Below are 12,000 nucleotides of genomic sequence, written 5' to 3'. Positions count from 1 at the left end.
CCATGTGTGTATGAGTTTCCATCACGTTCTCCGAGAACACTGGAGCATGCATTGTCATCCAGAAACTTGCTCAGTATGAGAGTATGTGGGTGTCTATAACCGTACTCTGCAATGGACTGGCGACCAGTACTGCCGACATAGCCACAGACTCCCTGCAACCTCAAACGCAGATTTAAAAGTGGATGAATGAATGCATAGATATAGAAATTCAAATAAAGAATTTTCTGTCTACGGGATACAGGCTATGACATGAGACTTTATTTCACAAAGTTGTCGATTCCATTCCGGCATCTGTTTCGTTATTTGATCTTAGGAAGTCACTTAACTGTTTGTGCTTTAAGGTCACACATCCGATGACATAAGCTTATTTTGGCAGCCATCAGGTACAATCCCAGGACAATGAGGAATCTGTGATTTCAGGGAATATTCATTCTTACCCTGGGACCACATAGCTTATTTACCAGCTATCTTTAAATCTCTCCCTATATCTTCACCAATGGTAGAAGGCAGCTGAGTGTGATGCGGAGGTACTGTACCAGGACATGATGTAGCCAATGAGCCTGTGGGAGGCACCACTTCTCATCTTACAGGACTTAAAAGATCTGCTGCTAATGTCTTGTTGTGGTGTGCAAAATCTGCAGATTTTTGTCTATTTTTTCAATACATTTTGCTCAAGATAAAACAACAGACGAACTTAAATACAGGACACCTGCATGGACATTTAACATCAAAGGCAATCTGTTTTCCTGAATCATACTACCATTTGTTTGATCAGAGCAGGAATTCAGGAGACCCTGAAGCTGTATTGATGATTTTATCACATGTGAAGGGAAGGGCACCAGGTCTAAATTGGTTTACAGCTTGGGAAAGGAAGACATGCTATGGTTCAAGCTGTATCCAATTACTTTACAACCTGCTAACAGAAGGAGATGATGTGGGACTAGAAATGACCAAACCAGTTTACAGCTTGAGAAAGGAGATTAGTAAAACATCAAAAATGTTATTGCTTGGGAAAAGGACTTATTCAGATAGATTAAATAGTCTGAGTGAATTCATTCATCATGTTGACAGCCAACCAATCAGGTGCATGTAGCAATCACATTTTGCTAAACTCCCATAGCATTTTAAAATAAATATGACTGACTAAACAAAGTAAACAGCTTGGCAGGAGAAGAGAACAGAGCAACGTCAGAGGAGGATGCCAGCAATGTGTGGCCATTTCCATCTGATTGTCAGCAAAGCATCTCATGAACAACTTCGAGTGCTAGATCAATGCTGCCCTAGGACATTCATCCTTGACATCTTTTAACTTTTCGTAAGCCTTTTCTAGAGACTATATATTTATCCAGACTTTACCATTAATCTTATTTTCTATCATTCTTTGTTCTATTTGGTATTATTATTCATGTAATAAATACCATGCTTCTTTTAAGTTTCTAGGCTTTGTCATCATGCCTAGAGAGATTCAAGTAATAAGGTAGATTTCTTTGAGCACCTGGAGCAGCTGGAAGTTTGCCATACGCTCTGTGCTGCAAGGTTTATTAAGGGTTGAGTGTGTGAGCTTCACCCAATAGTAGGGAACAGTACATAAAATAAGGCATTCTTGGTTGATAAATGGCCTATAGCCTAGGATGTTGAGCCTTTCAATTTTTAAATATATTCCTAGAGACTGAAGTAATATTTAGGTCTGAGATAAATTTTAAACATGTTGTTTGTGCAAGCAATAAGTAAGTCTTTTGACGTGACAGAAGATTGACAGGCTGTGTTATTCCTAAAGCACTTGTATGGTTAAACGTGCTAGAGGTTAACCAGCTGCGTGTGTGTCATTCATGGGGCTCTGTTGTGGTCAGGATCTGTGTATATGCAAGTCTCTTGAAGTGCTAAGAGAGTGACAAGTTGTGCTAGAGGTTAGCCAGCTGTGTGTGTGTCATTCATAAGGGGCAGCACTGTTCAGTTTCTGTGTGTATGTGTGTGTTAATCTTCAGGTGTGACAGTACACCAACCCGGTAACAAACCTGACAAGTACACTTACCCATAGGTAAAGGGAAAGTAGAGGGAAATATCATTAAAACAAATGTATTGATGCCAGATACTACAGGACACCGTCAGAGTTCTTGTGGAGTTAATGCCTTGATAAAAAAGAGCTGTTTTAGCAGACCTACGCAGTATTAAATATGTTATTTTAATGTTGTGGCTGATTGGTGTAAGTTTGGAAAAAGCTAATAAAAACAGAAGGTGAATTTTCCCCAGCTCCATTATGTTTGCGAGGTGAAACATAAAAATAACCGGATTGGTAAAAAAAATATATTTATTGATGAATTATAGCATTCTAAACATTGTCACCTTCTATATACTCCCCCTCCCGATCTCTTTACCGCTCCATACATATCTTCCATTGATTGAAACAGTGCTGGAAGTCTTTTTGCTTGATGCTCTTCAACAGGCTTGCTGTTTCTGTCTTCACTTCATCCAATGAAGAAAAATGTGTTCCTTTCAGGTGACTTTTGATTTTTGGGAACAATTCAAAATTACAGGGAGCTAAATTGGGCGAATAGGGAGGATGATCGAGGACAGGAGTGTTTTTGTCAGTCAAAAACTGCTTTATGGAAAAAGCATTGTGAGCGGGAGCGTTGTATTGGTGAAGCACCACACCAAAGATCTGGGTGTTGAACGTGTTCCACATTTTCTTGTCCGTCCTTAAAATGTTTGTACCATTCAAAAATTTGTGTGCGAGACAAACTGATATTATTGTACATTGTTTTTATTATTTCATAAGTTTCTGTGGCAGTTTTGTGCAATTTCGTGGGAAATTTAATGTTGATTCGCTGTTCAATTTTTTCACCTGACATTATAGCGGAAACTAGTGTACTGATTGTTGTGCAAATACTGACTGAGCTATTCACAGGATATACCTAGAGGGGATATAGTTCTATGATTCACGTTTGGCTGACCTCCAGATGGTTTTCCAGGAATGCCCCAAGCCCAGTCTGGTTATTTTTGTGTCTAACCTCGCATGTAGAGCATAAATTACACTGAATTTCTGCCAGGACAGCAATCCATATTCATAGCCTTACCAACTCTCAGTAAGGAAAATGCAGCATTAAAGAGAGGTCATATTTATTACAACAATCAATTATCTGAAGTGTGCCATTAAAAAAGAAAAGGAAGGCCAACTTAATAAAAAAATTGTAAAATCTGTAGACAAAAAGTGTGAGTGAGAGATTCATGTCAGTCTGTTAAAGGAAATGACAGAAAATGGCAGAAAATGTCTGATTTCTATTTAGAAATTCTCTCTTTATCATTAATTTCTTCTTAAGTGAAAAAAGCAACACTAAGGCAATGACGTAGCATTTCATAAAGTGTAAGGCTGAATGAATTATATACAAGTATCACAATTTCTACTGAATAAAATCTTTTACTCTTCTATTAAAAGGTCTTCATTTACATTCATTTATATCAAGGCAATAAGATAATGAAAGACTCAAAGCTGAAATGTTGTCTTCATGCACAGTAATGACTGTAAAAGTCTGCAAAGCCTTTAGAATTGGTTCAATTTCTGCTTAGATTTTACCTAAAATCTGATAAAATTTTCATCCAAGTCATACAAACAAATGCAGAAAACACAATTAAACACAAAATGTTATATCTTTTCATTAACTGGTCAAAAATATTGAATTTTAAATGTTTTTATCAGAAAAGTATGTGAACCAGTAGGAGTTTCAGTTCAGTTAAGGGGATACATTAGCGGAGTCAGCAGTGTCAATGAATAAGAGTTTAAGAGACCCTGTCATATTTCCCTACCAAAGTTTTGTCTTCACCACACAAGTTTATGGACATATGCCATGCCTCCATCAAAGGAAATTTCAAATGACTTAAGAAAAAGATTTCCCATGCTTATCAGGTTGAAAAATATTACTAAATAATTTCAGAAGACTCTGGGCTTCACCAATCTGATGTTAAGACTGATCAATAGTTACCATAAAAGTTCACTTAAAGTCATTGCTGCTGAAAGGGGTTGGGTTGTACAAGATACTGAAATTATATGTTTTTGACAGAGACATTTAATAATGGATCATTTTGATCAAAACATTTCGTGTTATTTGTTTTTATTGTGAACTTTTCATGTATTATATGACATAGATGAAGACATTAAATTTTAGGTTACATTTAAACAAAAATTTAATCAATTCTAAAGGGCTCACAAACCTTCTACTACCATTACATAAAAAATGAAAAGTTGTTTGTAGTAGTTATAAAATTATCAACAAAAAGTTATAGAAAAGAACAGAAATGTTGTTGGCCTTACTTATGTGGATTATTGGGGGGAAATGGAATGACAATCAACTGAGAATTGGGGATGATTGCAGTCCACTCCTGCTGGCGAGGTGCCTAGAGAGAAACGGAAAAAAAATGGATTATAATAACAGTAAGTAATCAGAAATAATTTGGTCACATTTATACAGAAAATAACTAGAATATTACTACTGTTTTATAAAAGCTGCACAGCCTTTCCAGAATGGTTATTGTAGTGATATGCTAGCATTAAAACAAAGTCTGAGGGATGAATGAGCTGTTTATTTGATATTAGTGTAGGATTAGTCTAGCAGACTCATAGTAACTATCGTTATACTGATGAATTAAAAATATTCTGAAAATCCTTTGTTCGCATTGGGTGACTAAATGCAATGTTTCTGCACTCCTGCAACATTTCTTTGTCATTTCAGTCAATGAGAATTCTTCTTTATCAGACATTACAGGACTGCTATTTTTAGACCTTTTAGAGAAGGTAACTTAGTCAAGACAGTCTGCAAATTAAGTCATTTAAGGAATAGTTCTAAAATCCCCTGAGTCTTTCAACTTGCCTTTGTGACCCTGACTCTAACTACTGCATATTATGATATTTTTTATGTTTACTCTCTTTGTAATTTTTAAGCCAGTGAACCCAAGACTTTTTTCTTTACAAGACTTTTCTGAGGACTGAAAACAGCACCACCTATTTTGCACAGTTCATCTTGGATCACATCACATATTTTACTATCAATTGTTTTGAATGTGTAGCAGTTGCATGAAGAAATGTAAAAATAGTAAAAATTATAATTATAAGCAAGTCCCTGTAACTATCACCTATTACTTTGTCACTCACAAGCGCTTCGGGAGCAGCTTAAAATCCCGAGTAGCGTGAAACCGCACGTCTGGGGACAGTGTACTAACATCTCTGTCTTTGTTCCGACAGGAAAGATGAGAAAATGCCACCTTGAGTTCACCCGAAAACACTAGCCAGCAAACCAAGCCACTTCCGGGTTCCTTCCTTCCCTCTTGTCCCCCAATGATGACGTCACCACATCCCATCCACCTCAGCGGTTCTTTTCCCTGCATTCCCGTTCTATTTCCGTCCCCACAGCATAAAATGTCCACCTGTCAACATGTGAATTGTCTGTATAGAGTTGTTCATGACTGACCCTTTTTTGCAAAACACCGGTTCTTAGAGTATATGGGGACGGATTCCCCAACTCTTAAAGATCGTGTTTGTGCTTTCTAATACAACGTTAATCCTGTCAATCTTATATTTGTCATCCTTATTGAGCATCTCAAAAGCTAAGAAATACACTCGTAAAATTTTGCCTATATTTTTATTTCCACTGTGGTCTAACAATAAGTCATTAAACACTGCAAAATTACCCTCCAAGAGTTAAATCTACTTTAAATATATATAATATATTCACATCCATTATGTACTGCAAATGTTGAAGAAGCAACTGGGGAATTGATTCTCCAAGACTCTAATAAAACAATGCATTTGTGCATGGTCCAGCAGGTTGCTTACTAATAAGCATCATACATTCACAACCATTTCGTTGCTTGATATAACTTTGTGCTAGTGTGTACACTTTAACTTTGTATGTGATATCAACTAATGTAATCGAAAAAAGTCCAAATTTCACAGGCATTTTTGATACTGATGAGGTATTAAAATGACTTTTGTTTCCATGACTAAATTGTTAGTATGCCTTTTCAGGGAGACAAGATTGATAAAGGACAGGAATTATGCCTAACAGGACAATAACAGAGTAACAGAGGAAACATCATTACCCTGGGCATGCATGAGGTGTACTAGATGGGCAAGAAGCAAGTGGGGAAAAAAGAAAATGTGTGGGAGAAGTACAGCCTAAGAAGTAAAAGACATCACTCCCCATAGGATAGTAGAGGGGATTTACAGGCATGCTTGATCCTCCAGGTAAAATGTGAGATTACATAGAAAGATAAAGAGAGAAAGGTAGGGAATGAGGGAGAAATATAAAATATTTTGTGCCTAACAGAGATCCCAAGAGGGACCATGATAGGCTGGCCATAACCTTCCAGAATGATATACAGCTGAAATTGGTAGGAGTGGGGACTGTGTTGCTCTGTTTCAAAAGAACAGCCCAGAAAATGTCTGACAGACCCGGGGTCTCATGTATAAATGGTGCGTACGCACAAAAATGTTGCATATGCCCGTTTTCATGCTCACATTGCGATGTATAAAAACTAAACTTGATGTAAAGCCACGCACATTTTCATGCAAGGTCAGTCCCTTGCATACACAAGTTCTCCGCTCGGTTTTGTAAACTGGTGGCACCCAGCATCAAAGCAGTGCTACTGTTCCTGTGTGGTTTCCCTTTATTTTTTTAGATTCACATCCCTGACGCGGTTTTATCAAATAGACTGAAATTAACTGCATATAGTTTATTAGTCTAAAGCATCTGATTGTAATCATCCCGTAACCATATAAAACCTTACAAATACTTATACTTTATATAACCATATAAAGGCTCTATTGTGGGAGTAAAGTTGGACAGTTTAACATCTATAGCAGAGCAACGGGCATTAAGCAAACTCCTGTCAATCATGAAGAATCCACTGCATCCACTGAACAGTGTCATCTCCAGGCAGAGGAGTAGCTTCAGTGACAGACTTTTGTCACTGTCTTGCTCCACTGACAGACTGAGGAGATCGGTCCTCCCCCACACTATGTGACTCTTCAGTTCCACCCGGGGGAGTAAATGCTAACATTACTCAAAGTTATTGTGTGCTTTTACATGCATTTTTATTACTATTTAATTTAATATTGTTTTTTGTATCAGTATACTGCTGCTGTTAGGAGACCCGGGTTCGCTTCCTGGGTCCTCCCTGCATGGAGTTTGCATGTTCTCCCCGTGTCTGCGTGGGTTTCCTCCCACAGTCCAAAGACATGCAGGTTAGGTGGATTGGCGATTCTAAATTGGCCCTAGTGTGTGCTTGGTGTGTGGGTGTGTTTGTGTGTGTCCTGTGGTGGGTTGGCACCCTGCCTGGGATTGGTTCCTGCCTTGTGCCCTGTGTTGGCTGGGATTGGCTCCAGCAGACCCCCGTGACTCTGTGTTCGGATTCAGCGGGTTGGAAAATGGATGGATGGATATACTGCTGCTGGATTATGTGAATTTCCCCTTGGGATTAATAAAGTATGTATGTATGTATGTATCTATCTATCTATCTAATGGTGCACAGAATGGCCAAACTATCCCAAATACCGGTACTATAGCTGCTTTAGCGTTGTCTCTGCCAGTGCACCACTCAGAGTATTTAACCCACTGTATCAGAGTGTGGAATCATAGCATCTAGCACACGCTGTCTCAGTCATGTGCACAGTCTATTTAAACTTCATCCATACAGTACGGCAAACGCTTCAGACCTTTCCTGTATCGACCTCGCGCTTCAGAAACAGTTTCATCCCTGCTCTAAATGCACTCAATCAGTCCATCAAGTGTTCCTGGTAGAGCTGTTTGTACTTAAAAGTACAATCACCTCACTGTAAACTTGCACTACTGTTATAATATTGCACAACCTGAGCCACTTTATGAAGCATGTATTTACAGATGATGACTGGCTTCTAAGTCGATTTAGATTTCCAAGCGTTATCTTCTTGGAGCTCTTGATATCATTTTTAAGATGAAATGCAGTAAAGCATGTTTATTACATTATACAGATACGTTTTAAAATTCATTAAAATAATGTATATTGTTAATAATTAAGGGTGGCATGGAGGCACGGTTTCTTCCCGGGTCCTCCCTGCGTGGAGTTTGCATGTTCTCCCTGTGTCTGCGTGGGTTTCCTCCAGGTGCTCCAGTTTCCTCCCACAGTCCAAAGACATGCAGGTTAGGTGTATTGGCGATACTAAATTGCCCCTAGTGTGTGCTTGGTGTGTGTGTGTGTCCTGCGGTGGACTGGTGCCCTGCCCGGGATTTGTTCCTTTGCACCCTGTGCTGGCTGGGATTGGCTCCAGCAGACACCCGTGACCCTGTGTTAGGATATGACGGGTTGGAAAATGACTGACTGACTGACTGTTAAAAATTAAATATGTGAGGACAAAGTGGACAGCGGTAGTGACGAGCTGACACCCCATTTAGGGATTGTTCCTGCCTCGCGCTGTATGCTTGCTGGGATTGGCGTGACCCTGGATGGAAAGATGGATGGAATAATTAAACATGTGCAACGAAGATATTTCAATGTTCCATAAAAGTTTTGAAGACTCTGCATTCTAAGCTTACAGATGGTTTGGCATCTATTATAGTGCTGACTGTGTGGTGATTAATTACATCGAGAAAGAAAAGGAAGGACAGGAAGTGGAGGTTAGTATGTTTGAGAGCGACACTACTGCTGCAATAAATAATTTCATTGAAGGTCGCGCACGGCACAGCAAGCATCTTGCGGGAGGTGACAACAATCTCTGGACAGGGCGCCAGCTCATTGCTTATACTGCGCCACAGTGTCCCCGTGTTTAATACATGCTTTAATCCTATCATTATGAAAATGATTTTAAGTAAACATTTTAGTATTTAAATTGTTCAGGGAGCTGTAATTTCATGAATTTAATGTATTCTGTGTCCTGTCAGTGGAAGAAAAAGCCCATTTAAGAAGCACATAGTGATTTAGACACATAGAGCAGATAAAAGAACACATAGAAAATGAAGCATTTAACATGCTAGTTTAGTTATGATGGGATCTGAGAAACTAGTAAATTAAATGATTTTAAGATGAAGTTTATGATGTTGTACTAGAATAACAAAATAAACTATGTGGTTAAAGTGGAAATTTTTAGATTAAAGTTGACATTTGGACATTTTTTTCAACTGTGTCCCTATTTTGTTTTTCTTTTCTCTGTACCCTAATAAGCTTCCGTATGACACTTAGACAGTGGGCTACAACTCACCCTTCCATGGCGACTTTGTTATCTAATCACTTCTTATTTACAGTATTTCTGGCACTTTGTGACTTTCTAAACTTGAACTTTCGAGTTTTCCGCCACTCTGTTACTCAATCAATATCTTTTGTTGTTTATATCACTGCTTAAACCAACAAATAGTATGGTTTTCCTTGCCTCTACTTGGTATTGGCTGGAATTCTTCTTTTTCTTCCGTGCTTTTGCCATTGTCTTTTCACAGAACGCAAACCATAAAGGACTATTTATATTGATTTGCATATTCAAAAAGCATAATTCAGGGAGGAGTCTGGGAGGGGCAGCAGGCGTATGCACAACCGTTACATTGGCATACACACAGATTTATGTATCTTGATTTTTTTGTCCGGATGCCATATTTTACGTAGAAATATAAACTAAACGTGCATCGCAGGAAAATTAATGGAAGGCGTTATGCATGAGGCCCCTGGTCTCTTCACGTCATTACTACTATAACATGGTAAAAGTTTGTTTTAGTTATGTGTTCAGCATTTCTTGCCTTGCATTTCCATCCATCCATCCATCCATTTTCTAACCCGCTGAATCCGAATAGGGTCACGGGGGTCTGCTGGAGCCAATCCCAGCCAACACAGGGCACAAGGCAGGAACCAATCCTGGGCAGGGTGCCAACCCACCGCAGGACACACACAAACACACCCACACACCAAGCACACACTAGGGCCAATTTAGAATCGCCAATCCACCTAACCTGCATGTCTTTGGATTGTGGGAGGAAACCGGAGCTCCCGGAGGAAACCCACGCAGACACGGGGAGAACATGCAAACTCCACGCAGGGAGGACCCGGGAAGTGAACCTGGGTCTCCTAACTGAGGCAGCAGCGCTACCACTGCGCCACCGTGCCGCCCCGCCTTGCATTTCCTGCCCTCTAAAATTTACCAAAACACACATGAATTGAATGTATTCCAAATAACAGTACAATATTTACCCTATACAATTCCAGGAACCTCACACCAAGATAAAGAGACTTGAGCTGAGAAAACTTCAGCTGTGTCGGTGGGGGATGGGAACGCATGCTGCTGGCTTCTTGTGCTGATTGACACATTTGCAAAACAAAGATGCAGATGAAGAGGTGTGAAGGAATTTAAGATAGACCCGCCATAACAAATGTTTTTGTATGCTTCAGGGATTCCAGTGCTAAAGAGAACTGAAAGGTAGAAGTGAAGTAATAGAGAGTTCCTGAGCCTGAAAATAGTTTGAAGGCTTGTCTGGAAGTAACCCAAATGGTTGATTATCTTGTAGGATTAACTGAGCATTGAGTGAGGACACAGACAGAAAGAGAGAGTAAGAGTGAAATGGGAGCTGAGAAAAAGAAGTGTTAGGTGGAACTTTAAAGAGGGTAAAGTGGTTGATGTCATTGTACCTAGTAGATGCGGGCTCAACAGGTGGACCTAGAGAGATACTTCTGTGATTTAACCTTCACTTCTGTGTTTCAGATGGTAGTTCCTCTCACCATTACCCACTGGCTTGTGTTTGAACTGACTTTGCACCCATTTATTCATTGCATCTTGAATTTTCACTTTATTTAGCTCAATAACCTCCCATGTGACATTGTATCAAAATTCTTTGGAAAATCAAGACATGTAAAATCAAATACACATTATATTATACAGTTATACATTTTTAATCATAGAATTTTAGTATATTAGCGAAGCACCACTTCCCCAAATATATTCACGTTGACTCTTTGCTTGTACTTAATGTGTGTTGCTTGATTTTTCTTTAATAATTACTTTAATTAAGTTAACCATAATGCAAATTGACCTACAGGCCCACAAACACTAGGGTCTGCTCAATCAAAGTTTTATGTAATGTGACTTTTCCTACCATCCAATCCTAAGGCATTTTCCTGGTAAACACTTTAGGCTTTGGTTTCTTTTTGGGTGTGGAGAAACACTTGAAGGGTATCCCTCTCTATTACAACAAACATTCTCTTTCACTACAGATAATGTTTAAAAAAACATTTAAAAAGGTCAGATGGTCATCGGTGAACCTTCTGTATTTTAAAGTGATATATTTGCCACCCAGTTTACAAATGGCAGTTAGCAAACACTTCTATAATTAAACTGTCCAGAGCCTGGCAGAAAATAAATTATTAGAAGCAATGATTTAGTGTGCTTTGAATTAGTTCATCTGCCTCTGACAAAGCAGGATGTACTTATCCCTGAACAAAACAATCAATACTGCAAGATAAAAATCTGGTGAACTTTTCATTGTTATGGGAAATAATAAACAAGGTAACCTTTGTATAAAATATTCATAGCTGAATATCTTTGTTAAACAAATCTGGTCATGTAAGATTAATACAGATTAATTTAATGATTGACTCATTTCCCAAAAAACATATGTTACATATTAATTATAAGTATGTTAAAACATTACCTGCCTAAAAAATGAAGGTTGCAGCTCTAGTGCTCAGAAAGAAAGGTAATGTCCGGCTACCCGCATCTTGGCTATTATGATGGAAAAACTGCAGTCCACATAGTAGTGAGTTATCTTCATTCTATATAGTGTTACTGATGTAGAAATCATACACAACATGTTGAAATCATCCTTGCTGGTAGACTATGCTGAGAGTGTGGTGTTGCGGGTTGTCTTTGTGTGAACAGCATAAACAGTACTTGCTCCTAAAACTTTTTTTTAGTTACTACCAAGGGGCTATGTAATACTTTTTAAAGTGTTTATTCCCCATAGGAGGTTTTTGTTGATTATTTTTTTCCAATTACCCAGA

The 12,000-nt window shown here is 38.7% G+C and overlaps 1 protein-coding gene across 1 annotated transcript in view; it reads right to left on the bottom strand.

Annotated features, from left to right (window-relative positions):
• itfg1 (integrin alpha FG-GAP repeat containing 1) overlaps positions 1-12,000 on the bottom strand; it is a 435,759-nt gene that overhangs the window by 20,514 nt on the left and 403,245 nt on the right. The window contains exon 16 of the mRNA XM_039763123.1: positions 4,307-4,389. Coding sequence (XP_039619057.1) covers positions 4,307-4,389 — 83 coding nt within the window. The remainder of the gene's footprint in view (positions 1-4,306; positions 4,390-12,000) is intronic.

Source organism: Polypterus senegalus, chromosome 9, assembly GCF_016835505.1.
Source record: "Polypterus senegalus isolate Bchr_013 chromosome 9, ASM1683550v1, whole genome shotgun sequence".
In the NCBI taxonomy this organism is placed as follows: Eukaryota; Metazoa; Chordata; class Cladistia; order Polypteriformes; family Polypteridae; genus Polypterus; species Polypterus senegalus.
Note: the sequence above shows the minus strand (reverse complement) of the source record. Positions and strands in the feature narration are given on the sequence as shown.